Source organism: Achroia grisella, unplaced genomic scaffold (genome assembly GCF_030625045.1).
Source record: "Achroia grisella isolate CSIRO2021 unplaced genomic scaffold, CSIRO_AGI_Agris_v1 utg295, whole genome shotgun sequence".
NCBI lineage: Eukaryota > Metazoa > Arthropoda > Insecta > Lepidoptera > Pyralidae > Achroia > Achroia grisella.
In genome coordinates this window covers 921,502-943,491 of record NW_026712783.1, presented here as the reverse complement: position 1 = coordinate 943,491, position 21,990 = coordinate 921,502, and the positions used below count along the sequence as shown (strand labels likewise).

Here is a 21,990-nt window from a genome sequence, read left to right as displayed (position 1 = left end):
CAAATGGAGAACAGGTAGATTTAAATGGTTTATAATGTATATTACCTTTAAACATCCCACAAATTTACCAACTTTTATGTATGATCAATAAAAAAGCAACCTTAGATTAATGGCAACACTGACATTAGTGATCAATCATAATTCAATTTTGTGCATCACAATAACGAGAGAATACAAGCGTTGACATTATTATGGCGTCAATAAAAAAATGATTAAAATAAATTTAACATACATATCTCTTATAATATATACAAATAGTACATACATATAATAATTAATGTAGAATTTCATATGAATAAAAAAGTTGAATGTTCCTACAGTTCGGAGATCAAGCATTTTGGCGCGCTCCACAGATGAAAAAATAAATACAATTAATAACATTCCGTTGCCATTAAAAAAAATTAAATACATTTAAAATTAATAACTATGCTAGTAATATTATACAATTCACTATAATCTATATTGGAATATTGTCATATTTACAAAAAAAATACATTAAGCGAATTTATTATAGATAAACATTTTATGTTACAATTATGTTCAAACACATAGAATATGTCTTTTTTATATAAAACCACAAGTGTTGCCAACTTTTGGTTTTGCACCGTATAATTATAATAAAAGATCACAATTATTTGGTTGTAAGTATATATTGGGTTAAATAATTTGTAAATGGTAAACTAAGCCGACAAATACTGGCAACTTTCCCAAAGAAGCAAAGAGGAAATTTTTATTCTTTCTGAATATATTGTAGACTGCAATTATTTAATCAATTTACTTAGTATATAAGGTTTAAACTCTACTGTATTTTGTACAATAATTAGCATTCTCTACCAGCCAACCTAATAGTGTCAGAAATACTCAAAAGCGACAAAACTTAATATTAATATAATTAGATAATCTGTTAAAACGAATTACTCATTTTCTATATTTTGGCTTGGTATACCTTTTACAAATCATCCTGTATAATCTTCATACAACAACAAGTAAAAATAAGTGGATTTAGTAGTAATGAAGATTCGAATTTGTTCCTAATATTTAGAGGTTACGCCATGCTAACGCTCGAAAAATAAACAAAAATAAGCTTTATTTATTTGGCTAATAAAGATAATAATCCTTTATTTCACGCATATAGATAATAAATATAACAAATTTACGTTATTGAAAAATAACATCCAAACAATACCACTGCGCAACACATATCTCGGATAATTTTTAAAATAATTGAAAATATTGAGAAGTGATGTATATGCAAAGTAAAGAATATTATATTTAAAAAACTACTTTTTCGAGTCGTAGTAAGGTGGCGTAACCCCTCAAATATTTAGGCTTAAGAGTCAAAAATAAAAAAGAAACTAATTTATTATTACTACTATTTTATAATTTCATAGTATATATCTTTTTAGTACATTAATTTTGACGTATCACGCCCCCTTAATAGGGAACTGGGCAGTGTTGAAATTAAAAGCTTAGTCGTATTATTAATTTTGTTATTTGTCCTAAATAATTGCTATCGCATATTATGCAATAATTTGTTTAATATTTTCAATTATTTTGGAGAATACACTTTATTAAATTTGACGCGGTCCTTATTTATATGTAAAATTAAGAAAATCACGGGATCTTATCACGTTTTATTTATTCTCATTGAGTGATATTTAGGCAGTGTTTCAACAGCCATGATCACGGGTAAACTGAAGAGCAACGGGTAGATGTTAAATAAAATGTTTTATGGGCAGACATATTCTAATATATAAATATAATAAAAATAAATAAAACAAGGTAAAATCCCGTTGTTTACCATAATTTTACGTATAAATATGTGGAGAAAATTGTATATTCGATAATAAACAAATTAGTATGGTGGGGAAGGGAATTGTTTGTAATGTGTACTAATGACTCCATTGCTAGCAATGTACCATATCAGGTTGACCTCCATGCGGTTTCTCATGGAAACCATAAAGACAAATTTCTGGTGAATTTGTTATGATGGGCTAACTGACCTAACCTCATGTTCATCTTATTATCATCAACTGGTGCCCCGCCAGCGTAAACCGTTAACACAATCGTGGCCACCATTAACATCCGTTAAAAAAAACTAACTAGTATAAGATAGTTCAAATCACTATCTATAGTTGAGACGTTGGGAAAATATAAATACATTATTAATATAGTTTTAAACAGGTTTTAATATGAATAATTTTATGGTTCTAATCATATAAATAATCTTGTAACGATCCGATTTGGAATTATGGTACGTGAATAAATATTATCGAGATTCACTGATATACTTGGCAAACAAATAAAAGTATAAAATATTAATAATATGTAAAAAAAAGGTGTGCATATTCTACCGCATATATCACGAGGAGTGTTCTGAGGAATTGTTCGGATTAATACCAGCTGCAGTGTTTCACCATCGTACCACCCGCCAGAAACTAAAATACCATCCTGATCATCTAGATGAATATCTGTCTTCCACCATGCATTTTTCTAGAAACTTTTTGCGAAGCACAACTACATTGTGGAATCAACATCCCGCAATGGTATTTCCCAACCGATACGATATTGAAACCTTCAATAAAAGAGCTTATTCCTTCTTAAAAGGTCGGTAACGCACTTGCAATTTGACTCTTGTTGCAGATGCTCATAGCCGGCGGTAATTAGTTACCATCAGGTGAGCCGCAAGCTCGTTTGTGAAAGGTGACCTCTCTCGACGTTTCGACTATGTCGCACTCGTAGCCATAAAATTATTTATGTAAAAACCCGTTTAACTATATTAATGATGTGTACTAAAAGCGAAAGTTTAAAAATAAGTGTAAACTTTAGTTTCAATATTTTTTTACCAACTGATAAAGAAGAGATAATGTTTTTCAGATATGTAATTTACGTATAAGTTCATATATCAAGTATTGTATCTTTGGAAAGTGATATAACGTTATATTTCATAATAATGATTTCGAAAGTGCTCTATTAAACTGAACTTTTTAATACATGTAACAAAATGCCATTTATAGTAAAAAGTTATTGTTAAGAAATCGCGAACAGAAGCGGGTTATGCTTACAAATAAACTATAATAATTATGTAACGATGTTACTAACAATTCTTAATTTAACCTATTAAAATTGGTGGGTTTACTACTTTCTATAAATATGAATATGAATAATGATGGCCCTGGATATATTAGTTATCACACAGCGCCATCTAGTCCCAAGCAAAGCAGAGCTTATGTTGTCAAGACAACTGATATAAATACTTAGATACATTTTTTTGTAAATACATACATAATGATAGTAAGAAATTAACTAATGCCCAGAGAAAAATACAAACAAACACATATTGGACACATAAATAAATACATACATAATGAAACATGAAAACACCTAGACCGATACAATCATACTTATGAATACAAATGTTGGCACCGTGCGGGGAATCGAACTTGTGATCATCGGAAATAAAGCGGCATGCTAAACCATTACACCACCGAGGGCGATGAATAATTTCAGAGTTACAGATGCGAGCTATGTTATACGGATCGCTATTGCAACTATTAAAATATTGTACATACTAGCAAAATTGTACTGTAATTTTGTGTAATTGATATTGTTGTATGTATGATTATTGTGTATATGTATGTATGTATTTCATTTTTATTTATCCTTTATTGCACTATCAAAAATAATATATAATTGGCGCACTAAATGCCATATGGCATTCTCTATCAGCTAACTATTAGGTAAGACCAGAAAGCGGTTGAAGGACACTAGACACATACATGTATGTGCATATGCATGTACGTACATTCCAAACATTTAGCAATTGCTTATATCTATGTACATCATCATCATCGCAACCCAGAAGACGTCCACTGCTGAGCAAAGGCCTCCCCCAAAGATCTCCACGACGATCGGTCCTGCGCTGCTCGCATCCATTGCCTTACAGCGATCCTGAGCAGATTGTCGGTCCACGTCGGTAACTATGTACGGTTGACAATAAATATTTTATCTTTCTTTCAAAATTCTAGATTTATAACCGTCACAATCGACATTTGTTAATAACATCGTTACATAATTAAAATATGTGCAAAATGAATTAGTACTTTCTCTGTATATTATTGCTCACAATATTTTAATGGAATGAGTTATTTCAATGGCAGTGCGATAATTAAAACACCTAATTATACAATTTGTAAGATCACTAATGACAATCGAATCGAGAACAGATCGATATCGCATCGAATAGAAGACAATAAATCGATTAGTAAATATACAATGTCAGAATATAGATAGATAGAATATACTCTATTTGTAACATACAATAAAGAAATTACAAAAACAATGTATTAAAGAACACATGTAAAAGGCGGCCTTATTGCTGAAAGCAATCTTTAATGAAAAACATAAAAAAAATTGTATTGAATAAAAAAATTAAGGTGCTTATTATTTTGGGGTATAAAAAACAGTTTACGTCCTATTCTCAGACCTATTGAATGCAATTTCATAAGCACTAGTCAAGCCATTTTGTAGTTTTCTTAGAAACACTGACACAAGTATTTTATATACATATTTGATGTATACAAAACTATAAAAAAGTTAGTTTAATTTTGATACATTACTGTATTTTATTTCCTTTTTCTGTAACATTTAAGTATAATTTGACCAAATTCATAAATTGTATTCAATTTGTTTTCTATTCGATTGCATTCAAAAGTGAACCTTATGCATACTATTTTTTTAGTCCGGTCGGAGAGCACGATGAATTCCGAATTACTTGTCTCTGTCGTTTGCACACATACATAGCTGTCCCGCTCACACTTGATATTGAGATTGCAAAGGTTGCAAACATTTCACCCGAAATAAAATTATTGTGTACGTATTTTAATTACAAGTTAAAAGCTTTAACTTGTAATGATATTAGCTACTCATTACATCCTTTGTAACATGTAATAATTACATTTTCTTTATGCTGTCGTTACTGGCTAGTAATATATATTTACAAAAAGACTTAACCATCAAAGCGTATTATTACTTTCAACTAAATTAATCAAAACGGGAACTAAAACAGGTTTAAACTCAAAAGTACTACAGAAACATGTGTATTTTTTTATTATAATATTCCTTTTTCCTAGACAATTATTAAAACATTGAGATTTTTGTTTTAATATATTTGAACTTTTCCCGTTATTCGATATTTAATTGATATTTAATCAGTGTTAGATGTTATACAAAAACGGTTATCGCCATTGGCTATAAACCATTCACTGTACGAAATTAATGGTCCTCTGCGACCGGACAATGGGCAAAATTTTTTAATTAATTACTTTATTTTTTTAATAAACCAGTCTTGTATGCATTGAGCGGGGACAAATATTGGGGACAAGCTATATGCTGACCGTGGGGACAAGCTATATGCTGATTGTTCATTTTGAGTTCTTGATGACGTAACAACTCTTGAATTACGTCACGCGATGGAGGAGTGTTAGTAATGGAAACTAGTTGGTGTTACCCATTGCTAATTTTGTAGCAATTGGACTATTCACATCAGGACGACCTCCACCCGGTCGCTCCACTAATATATCCCTCTATATTTATGCCAATTGCAACTGTCTCTTCCGTAATATCTTATTTTTATATCCGTGTATTATTTGGTGTCTCATTTTAAATATATTTTATGGAAAAGAATGGGTGATAAGAAATAAATTGAGTAATATTTAAATAATCCAAAATAACTATCGACAAAGTCGACTGCTAATATACTAATATATATTTTACATACAAAATCAACTTTGTCTTAGCTTAGACAATATGATCATGGAAACTCTGTCTACACCATAAAGATTGGCGCAATATTATTTGTAACTAAAAAAGAAGTGAGCGCAAATTGAACCCACACTGTGATATTGTTACTATTACTCCATAGCTACCGGATCACGAGACGCCCGAAATTGACAATACGTACAATTCTTATCACCCTTCTATTTCTACCAAATTCATATATATTTACATTATATGGAATTGTAATCGATTATTAAAATATTGCTTTTGTTAATTAATTACATACGCAATTATATTAAATGTCATTTGTAAGCGTAAAGTGTGGTCACACTATCACTACGGTTAAAAAAATCTCCGATATACGCAACGCGTGGTCACCGCGACCGCGCACGTGTTGCTTCGCGCGGATGCACGCTTGGCAATGTCCGCCATTTCCGGCGAGATACGGTCACCTTAGTAGGAGGCTTCATGTCCCGCTAATATATAGAGATCGTTGCCATCCTCGCCGGACAGTGTGTTGTTTTGTAAAATATGAGATTCCAACACAACCACTCTGAAAAATACAACAAAGAACAATTAAAATTCTCAGACATTCTCACATTCATCATCACCACTATCACCGTCATGACCTCCACCATCATCATCATCCTCATCATCATTGCCCTTCCTTTATCCCATTATTTATGATTGGCGTAGTATATTGGCCGTACTCTATTTTTATACATATAATCCTTCATACAGTCCATCTTATTTCACCCCGTTGTATGAGTACTGTATGGAGTGTGATGTACTTACTTGTCACTGCCGAGGAGCCTGTAGGCGCGCGAGCGGTCCACAATCTCCTGCGAGACGGCGGCACTGCGCAGGGATCGACCCTGCACCCCGTGACGGTGGAATGCCAGCACTGAGTCCGCCAGGCACACTGAATAATAAATAAATACCCAGGACAGTTAATACAGCGCCATCTAGTCCCACGGTAAGCAGGGCTTGTGTTATAACTATCTAGACTGCTGTTAGATTTTTTTGTAAATACATACATAATATACATAGGAAATACCCAGATCGATACACAAAATCATACTCATGAATACAAATGTTTGTACTGTGCGGGAAATCAAACCTGCGACCATTGGAAGTAAAACGGTGTGCTAAACCGCTAGACCACCGAGGCCGTCAAATCATACTGAACCAACAAACAAACATTATTATTATATTATTAATAATAATGAAACGCAATTATATTTATTGCTTTGAAATCGATTAAATTTAATATTGACGTTTGTAGTAAATAATTTTAAGATATACTAACGTATGCTGTCTATGTTGAAGTCGAACTGTATCCTGGAGAGCAGCTTATTCCGCCGCTTGTCGTCTTCCTGCCGCCAGCGAGCCTGCAGCGACGGCGGCAGCGCGGGAATTATATCCACCAGGTTCTCATGGCACACCAGCACCTGGTGACAACATATCATCATCATCACCAACATCATTATAATATATCATCATCATCACATATCATCCAACTAGCGACCATCGGAAGTAAGGCAGTGTGCTAAACTGCTATACCACCGAGGTCGTCAAATTATATTGAGTTTCAGTGTAAATAATATAATATAGATTAATTTCAGGCCTTTTTTTCTGTTTACCCATTTTTTTAGTGTCTAATACGTTGAACATGTACACTACTTGAACACTGTTTTTTTTTTTTTTAATTGGTTTGTAAGGAACATGTCTTTTTCGCATTAAAAGTAGCCTGTCTTTTCTCAGTTTACACTATCTGTGCACCAAATTTCATTTAAATCAGGTGAGTAGCTTTACCGCGACATACAGACAGAGCTACTTTCGCATAAATTACGTTCCACGATTTTAAAGTGTATAAATATGGGGTATATTTATACACTTTAAAACTATACTACAGTATCCTTTTTACTATGACATATGACTACGAGTCCCTTAGCGAAAGTGTACTATTTTACAAACGTAATTTTAAATAACAAGATTAAAAAAGTCAGACACCAAAAGCCCTGTAAAATATTCTCGGGTCAGACGTGTTGAAGAAGTGATGAAGAATTCTTCTTACAATTTTAAATAATTTTATATAAGACTAAAAAATCTGACACCATCGAGGCCTATAAAATCTTCTCTGCTCAGATGTGTGGAAGAAGTGAAGTAGAAGGAAGTGCAACTGACCGCATCCTTGTTGAGTTGGTGTACCGCCCTCAGGGTATGCAGCCGTTCGCTGCCAATGCTGCCGGCAGTTCCACTGCTTACAGCACCAGCTGGTAGTTCCAGCTCATCCGAGTGGAACCACGTCGCCCCTGTAACAATACAAGGCACAAAATGCTGGATATTCATAGGATGGTAATAGATATGTAAAGTTAATTGTGTTTTCCTTATAATTAGTGTATATCTTATATATAAAATTTTCGTGTCACAATGTTAGTTACCATACTCCTCAGAAACGACTTGACCGATTTTTATGAAATTTTATATATTCAGTAGGTCTGAGAATCATTTTCATACCTCTAAGTGATATAAGGGTTGTCCACCCCAAAATATTATTATTTGGACAATTTTTTTTTATAATGTGGCATTGAAAACGACAACCCTAAATAGATTGAAAAATACAACCCTAAATTTTCACCCTTCTTCATCAACCCCTATTTATTTGTACGTATAGTATGAAAGCATCCACTGGTATAAAAGCGTCGTGCCACCTCGTCACGATATAAGATGATCTTTTTGCGTATCGTTTTCACGTATTTATATAATGATATAAATAAAATATACATATATTCTACGTGTGTGTCAGCCGACCTGAATTTATATTGAGCAAGTTGAGTCTGAGCGGCTTATTGCTGACGCCCACGCACAGCAGCGGGTACTCCAGCTCCGGCGTGATGATCAGCTCGAACACCAGCAGCGGCGACGGCAGCGAGCACTCGATGTTCTGACGACAATCGATTTTTATAAGCACGCGTGTATAGTGTAAGAGGACCTTTACAGCTTGAAGTATTGCTTATGTAACTGGCGTGTAACTAGTGTAAGAGAGCCTTTACAGCATGAAGTTTTGTTTATGTAGCTGATGTCTAACTATAGTGTAAGAGGGCTGTTACAATATGAAGTTTTTTATGTAGCTATTACTATAGCTACAATAAAATAGAGGCGGATTGAAGTAATATTTGTTGGCAATAAATATATTCTTTTTCTTTCTCTATAAAACAAAACACAACTGTCCACATTAACTATACTATTACCTTGAGAAGCATGAACTTTCGCAGCGGATCGTACCACTGCATCAAAAAGAGTCCAGCCGGCGTCGCGCCGCACAGGTACTTGTAACCGTTGTAGGGGTTGCGTGCAACCGCACACCGGATGCAACCTACAACCACATTCATATGATTAAAAATATAATACTACAACAATACAGACATAACATCATCATCATCATTTGCAGCCATATTTTCCGATGGTCGCTGGTTCGATTAATTTACCTCAAATGGTACATTTGTATTCATTAGTATAACTGTTTGTATTGATTTGGATATTTCAAATATATATATGTAAATGTATGTAATTACAATAAAAAGAAAAATTATGCATTTGTATCAGTTACCTATAAGACAAGTTCTGCTTAGCCTGGGACTAGATGGCGCTGTGTGAATTGTCCAGGACTATTATTATTATATTCACCCACTAAAATTAATTTATAAAACCCAAGGTTTTATAAGCTCTTTGAGTGATTAAATCAATATGTGAATTAAAAGATAGCTTATCTTCCATTATAATTCCTAAATCCCGAATAATTTTATGCGCTTTAGAGCATTATTATTATTATTATTTATATATATATATATATATATATATATATATATATATAATATAATTATTATATTATATACACTAAAATTTATAATTCCATATTCGCTTAAGCGGTAAGACCGCCTTTTGTCTATTACCAAAACCAAAACGCCACCTATATACTTTATATATTCTGATCTTTTGAATTTAAGGTACAATAAAGAGTATTTTTCCTGACGGTCTAGGTAGTGAACTCTGAAAAAGGGCGAGCACAATAGATCTATGCAGTTCGCAGTGCTACAGGTGCTACTGTTACCTGACAATAGCACAAAGAACCCAATTAAAGAGTAGTAATGAGTCAATAAATTAACCCTATAAAATACCATATAAATGTTTCATTACGAACCTCTTGTATCCGGCACCCTGGTGGTGAGAGCGAACCTCCTCGGCAACAACCGAGGGGGCAACACCCTCAGAGATTTGCCACCCCGCGCGCTTCCGATAAGCGCCAATAACTCGTGGCGGTACAACGAAGGCGTTTTACCTTTATTAAAGATAAAATACGTGTCTATAAATTATGTTACATGTAAAATGAAGTCGATAAAGTGTGACAAGAGAGCCACCATCTTGTCACACTTTATCGATTTTCTAGTCACATTTCAAAATCTAATAAATGTTAGTACTATAACATGAAATTAAATTATAAACGACGATTCTCACTAAATAATATGAAAAGGACTGCGAGAGTTTAAAAATCACAAAATTCTTAACGTATTTTTATTAAGTTTAAGCTAATTTACATATACATCTCTCTAGTGATAGAAACACCGATAACAAAACCAAATTAATCTGATTATAACACAACTATATGTTGAATAGAATAGTACAGAAAAAGTTTATTCAAATTAAAAAATGTAAGTTACATTTAAGCATTTACATTTTTTAATATTAATCTAAGAATTTTATAGTAAATAAAGATATTTCCTTAAAATTATTTGTGTTAATAATATAAATAATAAAATTCCACTACTTCTTCCACTATTTTGATGATCTCGGTGGTTTAGCGGTTTAATCCAATCCACTTTACATCCAATGGTCGCGGGTTCGATTCCTCGCACAGTACAAACATTTGTATTCATGAATATGATTGTATCGGTCTCGGTGTTATGTATATTATGTATGTATTTACAAAAAAAGTATCTATGTATTTATATCAGTAGTCTAGTGTCCATAACACAATACCAGCTTAGCTTGGGACTAGATGGCACTGTGTGAATTGTCCAAGGATTTTATTAATTCTGTTGTAACTGGCTAATCAGATATGTATTTTATATTATAAATTTGTATTTGAATTTATAGTTCTTTTATATTACATTCTTGTTTTTTGATACTTCAATTCCTTCTTTCTGTTCCTAATTGTCAGTAGTCTATATTAATACATTTTCTCCGTTTACCTAGTCTATTTTCTTATTACTACAATAAATTCCACTACTCCCGAAGTAAATGAAAAGCAACCTTAACACAATCAACAAATTTCAGCTACCTGAGAGGGACATGAGTACGTCTTTAATGACATGCATCCATATGGTCCGCCTGGGGCACAGCTGGTCCATCGCCGTCTCGTGTAATTCGTTCAGATTCAACGTGTAGATACCCTCCTCGGCTCCTGTAACATCATTATTTATTTATTTAATTCAGGCTACATGGTACATATTATAAATACTTTATAGACTAACATACATAAGAAATAACAAGAAAATATAAATTAATTAAAATAAAATTGTCTCTATGGTCACGGCACTATGTTATTACTATCTTATTGCACTTGTGGTAAATCACAGAATAAAAATAGTCGTCTTCGACATCAGTCTCACACCTATTTCAGTTGCCAAAAAGTTGTGTTTCGAATATTTTGGAAATAAAAATCATAGTTTCCAAGAATATCTTTCAATTCTTGTCCCTCATGGGTCTGTATTTGAATAAGGGCGAGGCATATAGATCTATGCAGGTCGGAGTGTTATAGGTCTTAGCATCTGAGAATAGTCCAAATACTCTTCATAAAAAGTTACATATTCACCTATTAGTATATGTTGATCCCTTGTATCTGGGTGTATCCAGGACGCAGTACAGTTTATTCTGAGCGGACATCCGTTGAACACCTGTAATGTACAATATCCGGTTTAAACTTTCTATTCAAGATGAATTGACTATTACTTATAGCTACCGCTTTCGCATAGTACGTTAAGTTTAAAAATTATATGTATTTAATAGTTAATTTTAAACTTTCGTGTTTAATATACATTATTTAAATTATTAACCGGGTCGTAACACGAATAATTTTATGGCAAATAAAGGTATTTACACGTTTCGACTAGCACTAGCCGTGGTCACGAGCTGACTGGAGTAACAGCGATGTCAATGTAGATAGGTGACAGCAGTTTTTTCTTCATCTACCGTCACTAGATTGTTTAACGAAAGTTCGTGACACACAGCACTCACGGTATCCGTACACTTATTGACTATTGATGCTACTGAACTTTGCTTGAATTTATAGTGCAACCTAGTCGAAACGTCGAGAGAGGTTTAAAAATAATTTAAATATGTATTATTTAAGTTTCATATGGTCACGGTTTCGATTCTCCGTATGGTACAAACCTTCGTATTCACGAATATGATTCGTTCTATCGGTCTATGTGTTTGCCATATATAAAAAAATGTATTCGTATCATTGGTCTAGTACACATAACACAAGCTCAGCTTGGGACTAGATAGCGGTATATGAATTATATTTATATACTTTATATTATTATTAGATGGTCGTGATTACATTCGGTATAGAAGTGTGACGATTCGAGTGGTGTCGTCATAGGGTGCGATTATCGTGATCACCTTGGAGAAGCAGGCTCCCATGTGGACCTTAGGCGTGGGCGGCAGTCCGTTGGGTGCGGGGCGCGGCGGCGTGTGGGTGCGGCGCGCGCGGGACCGGCGCGGGGGCACCGGCGGCCCGCCCGGGGCTCCCGGGGCTCCCGGGGCTCCCGGGGCACCGGCCGCGGGGGCACCGGGGGGGGCCGGGGCCGCCGCGACAGTGGACGGGCTGCCCGGGACTGCGTTCCGCACAAATGGATTCATATACTACTTATTAGATACTACTGTAGCCATTTATATAGATTACTTAATTGAACAAGTGCTTTTAGTTACAAAAAACATCACAATTATATTCTCTCTGATGTAACTGAAAAACTAAAAATACTTGTTCTATTAAAATAATCTCTGTAATTAAAAGAAGAAAATAAAATGATAGACACTTACTGTTTTTATGTAAGTAAAAGTAGATTTTATGAATTCATATTCATTAATTAAGAGAATCTACCTTTACTTAGACCTATAAATTACACTTATTTTAGTGCAATTTATATGTCTAAATAAAGGTTGACTACTTATCCACATGACAATTAACTTTTTTTGTTATTAAAATAAATACAAATTCTAAAATAAAGGTAGCCAACTAATACAACAAAATATAAGTGTATATGGAGATATACACTTATATTTTTTTGTGTTTATAAAAACAATTTCAGTAACATTGAAAATAAATCTTACCTTTGTTATCCACCTTCGCTTTATCCCGCTGACTGTCCGACAAACTCCTCTGCCGCTGACTAACTCTGCTCTCATCGATTACCAACTCCTTCCCATCCCTACCATTTTCCTCGATCATATTGAATATCTCATCAACAGAACTCGTTTTCCGCTTCCCAACGTCAAACTCGCACTGGCAAAACTGACTTAAATCGATACCGGCCGTAATCGAATCGGAGTTATGTCGATTGTGTCTTTTCCTGTGCTCGTACGTCTTATCCGCCATGTCTAAACTCATATCGATTTTCCTACACAAATCATCGTCGAATCCACCATTCTCTAGTTTCGATTCATCGGCTATCCTTAATCGATTTGCTATTTGCAACGCCCGGAAATTCGATACTGAGATCTTTTGTTTCTTGCAATTTTCACAATAAACAATACCAGAGTCTACATTTTGATTGGGACAATTCCTATAATAGTTCAAAATGTCGCCGTTTGAATTGCACGCGTCGCACGAACATTTGTTTACTGAGCGTTGGAGATCACTTAATGTGTTATCGTCCCTTATCTCTGGTTTGGGGCATAGACCACATTCGCAATTAGCGTTCCTTGTCTGTGGCGTATCAACGATGACGTCATTCGATTGATCTACGTACATGATATCTGTCTCCCCCATTTTCCTACATAGAGGATCGTCTATGGAGACTCTGGACGCGCCTATTGGACTCTGAAAGTTGGACGCTAGACTCTGGTAGATGTTCGTGGTAGAATTATTTAGGTAGTTCTGCTTTAGTTGCATACATTGTGATAAATGTTGATCGTGTACAGAGAGAGCGGAGTTGGCCTGCGCTAACGCAGCCGTATCGGCGGTTAACGGTAGTGTTGCCCTGTTTGACATATAAAAATTACTATTTTGGTAGTTTTTGGCAGAAAAAGCGTGGGGTGCGGTTAGGTGAAGCGCGGGTTGTGGTGTTAGACACAATAATAATATTGTTACAAGCATATTTTGTTTGTTAAATAACAAGTGGTGCGCTGGTGGGTTTAAAAAAACTTTTATTTAAAACGTAAAATTCATTATTTATTTTTGTTTTTTAATGTGTTTAGAATTGATGCATTTGATAAATATCTTTTATAATCATGCATCATGCTAAATAATGTGGATTTTGCAGATAAAAAATACTTTTATTTTTTTATTCCTTTTTTATATATAGTGAATTAAATATAGGGTTATAAATGCTTTATATTACAATAGGTAATATATACACAATAATGTTTGGAATGAAACAATACAAAATTATTATTTGATATATATTTAATTTGTGTTCATATATTTTACGAAGCACTATTTTCTATAACTAAATACCTATTACTCATATTATTTGGGCATAAGGTGTTGCTACAAAAGAAATATCTACAAAATTATTAAACTGAATCTTTTATATCCTATCGACTGCTATTTTTTTTTATTTATTCAACTCTAAATAAAATTCAGCTAGACTAAAAACTAAACAAGCCTAAATATTATAATATCCAATACCGTAGTTTAGTAGTAAAAACATGAATACATACACAGTAAAATAAATATAGCAATCACTTCTGTTCTAATGCACATACTACACTACACATATAAACATACAATATATTGTTCCATGCATTTTACAACCTCTGTTTACCTGAGCATTAATTCTTCGTCAATATATTGCAAGAGGCTCCTAAAACAAAGGAGACAACATACAGACAAGTGCTGGCACACTGCACGCCGTTATGAACTTTATGCGTATTATTATATGGTCTAAAATTGCAATGAAATCAAATAGCAAAATTATTATTTGTTTATAAATGATAATTTTCTAAATATATAATAAAAATCTAACTGATTGCTGTCTGTACATTCAAGATATATGAGAAACTATTTTTGAGGACTTTATCAACGTAATAGAACGCAATAGAATGATTATTAGAATTTTGTCAGTTTGTCTGTAGCATTGATCCATGTTAATCTCAAATATAACTATATTATATTTGTATTTTATTATTATATTATTTAATTAATATTATTTTATTATATGATTTAATAAAATCATACATAGGTATCGAACCTTCATTTATCTATGGTATTTATAAATGTAGGGTAAGTTAATATTGTCATTATATAATTAATACTTTACATAGTATAAAATAAAGTCGCTTCCGCTATCTGTTCGCTTAAATCTTTTAAACTACGCAACGGATTTTAATACACTTTTCAGCAATAGATAGAGTGATTCCAGAGAAGGTTTATATGTACACATGTACACCCGTCCGAAATCGGGGCGGTAGCTAATTAGAAATAAATCTTATTGCAATAATCTGTAGGGTCAATGTTGCGTAAATATATAGACAACCGCAACAATCGGGTATGTGACAATATCAATTATGAATAACATGTAATTTTAGACCACACTTTTGCCTGTACAATGAATGCCTTAATAGCTTATAGCCAATTAAATTTCTGACTTTCAAAACAATTCATATAAACATCTTACCTCATATATATTTTTTTATATTGGTAACATTTGTATTTTGGGGCACTTGATACGACACGACAACTTATTATTAATAGTATCGAAGGAAAAATAGAAGAAAAGAGAGGAAGGGGAAGACCAAGGCACAGATATATCAAGCAAGTTAAGGCATAAGATGGAATCGTGTCGTATCAACAACTAAAGAGATTGATAGAAGATCGTGGAAGGTGATGGGAGCTCCACCGACAAGAGCTTAGCTCTTAAATTATGAATGGATTGAAAAATAATACGAAGACGTATAAGCCAAACATGTATAAAAAGACATAACACATAAATACATGCATAAAAATACATAACACATGTTTAAACGTGGCAGCTATACTACAGTCTCGCCACTCAGAGTTTGCGTTTCAGACAGGTCGGGATCGAATGAGCGATGTAACTGTGAACTGACGTACAATATACGACAAAATTTTAAATATCTTTTATTTGCCTTATTAAAGAGTGAAAACACAAAAAAAAATTATAATTAATCCAACTTACAATAAACTTATTAATTTTGGGTTAAAATTATTAACCATTAACTACATAACAAATATAAATACAATGGTTTTTAAAAGTCAAACCACATCAAACTGCTCTGCTTCAAGGTTATTTTGGTCAGATCACTACCAAAACAAATAGTTGATTGGTCGATCCAGACCTGTCAGAAACGCAAACTATGAGCGGCCGGACTGTATATTTGTGCATTCATTTCACACACACAAATATTTAAAATGCCATACACACTGATATGCAGGTTAAGTCAATATAAATAATTTGTAGATTATCAACCGATTTTTATATTAAAATGAACATATAAAGAAAATATTTAATAGATTTTGGTTATAATTAGATAAAAGTCAAGTTTCCACACTGAATATTTGTGATCTCATACATGCTAATTAATACATGGTGGAATTAAACAAAATAAAATAAATACATTAAGTAGTGATATAAATAAAAAACTAATAGATAACACAATGTAAGTAGGATTAAAATATACATAATAGAATAAAAAAATAAAAAAAGGTAAATAATAAATAATAGCACTGAATAATATATGTATATTAAATCCATAATAAACCACTTTTATGATTAAAAAATAATCCTGATATAATTATAACATCCCAAGACAATTAACTCAACGCCATCTAGTCCCAAGCTAAATGAAGCTTATGTTACGGATACTAGACAACTGATATAAATACATAGATATTTTTTTGTGCATACATACTACACATAATAAATACCCAGACCGATGCAAACAATCATACTCTTGAATACAAATGTCTGCATTGTGTGCGGAATCGAACCCGCAACAATCGGATGTAAAGCGGCATGTTAAACCGCTACACCACTGAGTTCATCAAAATTATATGTACAATCAAATAAGTCGATATACATAATTATTTAAAGAGACATAAATAACCTGCATACTGCGAAACATACACATATAAATACCTCCACCAAAATAGCACACGAAAAATTTAGAAAAAAAATAAACGAAAATATACGCATTTTGTATAAAAGCTAAAATTTTTATCGTGTTCCTTTAACGGTGTTAGAACAAAACCTAAGCACCAAAAAAAATGTTAACGCAATTTTAACGAAAACAAAAACTTTTTTTCTTTAATATTAAATACCTCAGAGTCATTCTCATAATATCATCACCCGTGAGCACCCGACACCACTTGCTATAACATAATAGATATGAAATAAAACAAAACGTAAATAAAACTAAAGTTAATAAGCCGTTATATTGATATTAAAATTGTCAGTTACTCACTTTTCACTTGGCGGCATAGTATCGGTGGTTAAATCTTGGGAGAGTGGATTGTGTTTGGGGCAATTCATGAGTGAGGCTACGCTCCAGTCTTCGCTCGTTTGTCTATGGTAACCTGAGAAAATATAGACAATTATAATCCACTTGTTTATAACGTATGTCACATATGCAGTGCACAGCTGTATTCAAGGGGTGAAAGGGGATTATTAGTAATGTGGATTGATGATCTTATTGCTAGCATTGTACCATGTCAGGTTGACTTCCACGCGTTTCCCACTGGAAACCACTGTGATAAATTCCTGGTGAATTTGTCACGATGGGCTACCTGACCTGACCTCATGTTCATTTTATCATCCTCCACTGACGCCCCGCCAGCGTAAACCCTTAGCGCAGGCGGGTACACCATTCCATTATCATACAGAAAAAAAAAGCTCTGTCCAAAACTGCTGGAAAACAGAACTGAACTGAATTCGGAAATGAACGAGGCCGCAATGTCATAAATTCAATGTAGTAAGTTGGACAGTTTTAATTCGAATATTGTTAATTTCATATTGAATCTGTAAAATGCTTCAAAATCAAAATATCTTTATTCATGTATGTCTATTACCGACTCCTATGATATGTCAAATCTACCGTCAGTTCCGAATGATTTCGAGATGAGTATAACTGACAAGAAACTCAAATAGTATTCTTTTCAAATTCTTGGAGCAGTGGTTTGCCTTACCACTTCTGAGGTACATCCGTTCTAATGTCCCCTCCCCGATCAATCCCCCGTTCAATTCAAACGGGGATCAAAATTACGACGTCCTGAGTCCTGAGATTCGAAACCCTAGCGGTGCCCTCAGATTTAAATCGTATCCCTCAGGCGGGAGTTGGCCCTCAGCCGCGCCATAAGTTTTTCCTTTGGTTTGGAATGCCATCTGATATCTGACTGACGGCTTCGATGGTCTAGCGGTCCAACACACAGCCTTACGATACTCGCGGGTTCGATGCCTGGTACGGTACTAACGTATGTATTCATGAGTATGAATGTTTCAGTCTGGGTATATACATAGGAAACACTAAGACCGATACAAACAATCATACTCATAAATACGAATGTCAATACCGTGCGTGGAATTGAACCCGCGACCATCAGAAGTAAAGCGGTGTGCTAAACTGCTAGACCACCGAGGCCGTCAATACTGGTAAGGTATACCTCTGACGACCGCATTTGGGATAGAAGATAGACAAAGGTACAAAAGAACAAGATAACACAAGTATCAAGCAAGTACAAAAAATAACAAGGCCACGTACCGCTCCTGCGAAGTGTGTCACCATCACAGCGGTCGGTGACCAGGTCATCATCAGCGTCCAGGTCGATGATCGGCGAGTCATCGTACGCGCCCGACCGCCGCCGGCATACGCCACGCTCTAAAAATGTCCGACTATTCTAATCAAATCAAATCAAATCAAAATATCTTCATACATATAGACTCTTAGAGACCGTCCATATCCGAATTTTGTTTATCACCTCCCCCTTTTTTTCATAATTACGTCATATTCGTGACACTCCCCCTTACGTAACGTCTAATATTTAAAATTTTTCGTTAATAATTCAATTTTGTTTCAAAACTTAGATTGAAATGTGATATCACGAAATAAAGCTTCATCATAATATTATACTGGGCTAGTGGACCAACGATCTGGTCGAGATCGCTGGAAGGCGTTGGATGCGATCGGCGCAGGACCGATCGTCGTGGATATCTTTGGGGGAGGGCGAAATATCTCCAGTTGTTCAGTTCGGCAGTGGAATTCTTACGGGCTTTTATACCCCGGAAGACTGCTGCTTGTCCACTGCTGAACAAAGGCCTCCACCAAAATTTTCCAGACCGGATACATATGTTTGCCATTAAAATTGATAAATAAAATATATATTTAAAAAAAAAATCAAAAGTCCGAATCTTTCTCTCAACTCCGAACCAAACCATAGCTTATAAATGTGCATGGCTGTAAATAGCCGAGATAAGACATACGTAGACGTCTTTGTACAGAGTCCATCTTCGTTATACAGGGTTAGTCGGAAAGAATATACTAAGCCCGTTGATATATAAAAGTATACCTTCGGTGGGGGTGAGCGCAACCCTGGCGGTGGCGAGGCTGGGCGCGGGCAGCAGGCTGCGGGGGCGCGGGGGGGCGGGGGCCCCGGAGGCCCCGGGGGTCCCGGGGGGTCCGGGGGTCCCGCGAGGGGCCACGCGCCGTCCCCGGGCCGTATGCTTCGACGCGATGCGGTGGGGTACTGTACTCTCCGCCTGCAATTCACACTCAAATTTAACTCTTTTTGTATGGGGATTGTTAGTAATGGCATAGAGTGGACCCATTGCTTGTAGAGCAAGAGCCCACGACGGCCAGACATACGTCATATTAGTAAACGTGAAAGTTCTTGTATGTGTGTCCCCAACACAGGTAAGAACGATCCCCAAACATGAAACCTGGATCGTGGTTCCTTTGGCAGGTAACAAAGGTGTAAAAAATTTCATATCAAATTCGTTATTTTAAGAAACCTCCATATTTTCATATATTGTTCGTAGCATTATTATAACTTGCGCTGCTCATTGCCAGACACTTAGTGTGGTTCCAACCCCCCGCCGGACCCCCTTATTATGTTGTGGTTCTTTCATTCCATTCATACGCCATCTACCATTTTCGATCTTTTCTCCTCTACCCAAATGTTGTATGGAATTCATTGCAAAGTAATAAGACTGCCTTTTGTGTCTTCATATTCTATTATATATTTTATTTCAGGTAAAATTAAGAGTAATAACAAAGAGGAAAACTAATGAAATTCAAATTAAATCTATAAAAATTACATCTATAGTATGTACATAATAGACTAAAAGACATATTAAGTAAATATATCTATTATCGAGTTCTCATAGAAATGACTCTGTTCGGTATAATGTGTAAATTATTATTACTGTATTATTAAAGTCAATTAAACATTAACTTACCCCGTCATCGTCCTCCTGGCTCACACAATGGCTGGGTGGATTGGAATACTTGTGGAGTAGTTCTATTGCTAGCCGCTTACTCATGTCTTGTTGAAAGAATGCATGCTGAAAATATTTAAAACATGTTCATCATATTTGTCATTTATCTCAGTCATGTTTGTCTTTCTAGATAGATCAAATAAAATCAAAAAGTCATTCATTTATGTAGGACATTTTAGCCGTTTATGAACGTCAAATTTTTGTATTAATATTTTTCACTACCATCCAGTTCAGTATAGAGATTCAATTGAGATGATCAATAAACTCAACTGTAATAAATAACTTTTTTTAAAGCCATATTTACATTGTGTATGTATGTAGGTGTCTATGTCTAACATTAAATGAAAATCCCGTGCATGAATAACTACTGTCGTGTACGTTTATTACGTTATAGATAAAAAAAAATCTAAGTCACCTGCAATAGCTTCTCAGCGGTGGGTCTCTTCTTAGGGTTCTTCGTGAGGGACAACTTGAGGAACGAATGGAAGACCTGCGACCAGCGCTCGCGCTCCTTCAGCTGTGGCGGTTTGAATCCCGACTTCGACATCAGGAACAGCACCCTCATGGGGTGGAGCTCAAACATGGGGGGCTGAAGCTCCGCCAATTCTATTTATAAACATATTCATGTCAACATATGTATAAATACATACATAATATTTATTTATTTATTTATTGACATTAACTAAACGAGCCTAACACCTTCCCAATATGCTCACTTAGGAAAAATTATACAAAAATATGAAATAATTACAAAAAATATCATCAAAAAATATGAATTAAAACAATAATAACCTACAATTTTATGTATTATTTAGGAAATCCATTGCCATTCTGCTAAAATTCAACAAGTCACATGTAAATATGTCCAGCTCAGGAAATCGATTACCGACACCGTTGAGTAGACTCAGTGCTAGAGTAATGGAAGCCTGTATTATGTATAGAAAACATTTACACTAATACAAATAAACATATTAATGAATACAAATGTTTTCACCGTGCGAGGAATCGAACCTGCGAAGGCAGTAAAGCAGTGTCTAAACCACTAGACCGCCAAGGGCGTCATAGTATTGACTAAGTATACTAGTACTTCAAAATGTCCTAATTATCTTTGAATTTCAAAAGAAATTTACAAAAAAAAATTGTTATTTTTTTTATCAAATTAGTATTTAAATAATTATAGATATATATTTCTTAATATTTCTTTAAATATATTTTAATGACTGTATATCAATTTGGTTTGTTTCGTCTCGATGGACAATATTACTCGATCTCAATTGACTAGTAATAATAGTACCTCTTATGTATTCTCTATGGTGGGATGGCAGTATTTTTATTTTTAATTGAGGTTTGATCTATTATCAGGTGTTTAGACCACTGCACTGCGATCAAAATAGAGATGAGCATAATTGATTATGCTCGCCGTTTTTTATAACCTAGACCAGTCAGGAACAAGAATTGAGGATATTTTTAGGAG

At 34.4% G+C, this 21,990-nt stretch overlaps 1 protein-coding gene across 1 annotated transcript in view; it reads right to left on the bottom strand.

Annotated features, from left to right (window-relative positions):
• Nucleotides 1-6,056: 6,056 nt before the first annotated feature.
• LOC131843318 (mitogen-activated protein kinase kinase kinase kinase 5) overlaps nt 6,057-21,990 on the bottom strand; it is a 41,162-nt gene continuing 25,228 nt past the window's right edge. Inside the window, exons 6-22 of the mRNA XM_059191943.1 lie at nt 20,932-21,122; nt 20,478-20,582; nt 19,626-19,778; nt 18,784-18,880; nt 17,491-17,602; nt 14,832-14,870; nt 13,177-14,045; nt 12,466-12,599; nt 11,654-11,735; nt 11,120-11,242; nt 9,983-10,120; nt 9,033-9,157; nt 8,593-8,725; nt 7,966-8,093; nt 7,088-7,229; nt 6,574-6,700; nt 6,057-6,331 (exon numbers count right to left, since the gene is read on the bottom strand). Of these exons, the coding sequence (XP_059047926.1) occupies nt 6,232-6,331; nt 6,574-6,700; nt 7,088-7,229; nt 7,966-8,093; nt 8,593-8,725; nt 9,033-9,157; nt 9,983-10,120; nt 11,120-11,242; nt 11,654-11,735; nt 12,466-12,599; nt 13,177-14,045; nt 14,832-14,870; nt 17,491-17,602; nt 18,784-18,880; nt 19,626-19,778; nt 20,478-20,582; nt 20,932-21,122 (2,798 nt within the window). The 3' untranslated portion in view covers nt 6,057-6,231. The remainder of the gene's footprint in view (nt 6,332-6,573; nt 6,701-7,087; nt 7,230-7,965; nt 8,094-8,592; nt 8,726-9,032; nt 9,158-9,982; nt 10,121-11,119; nt 11,243-11,653; nt 11,736-12,465; nt 12,600-13,176; nt 14,046-14,831; nt 14,871-17,490; nt 17,603-18,783; nt 18,881-19,625; nt 19,779-20,477; nt 20,583-20,931; nt 21,123-21,990) is intronic.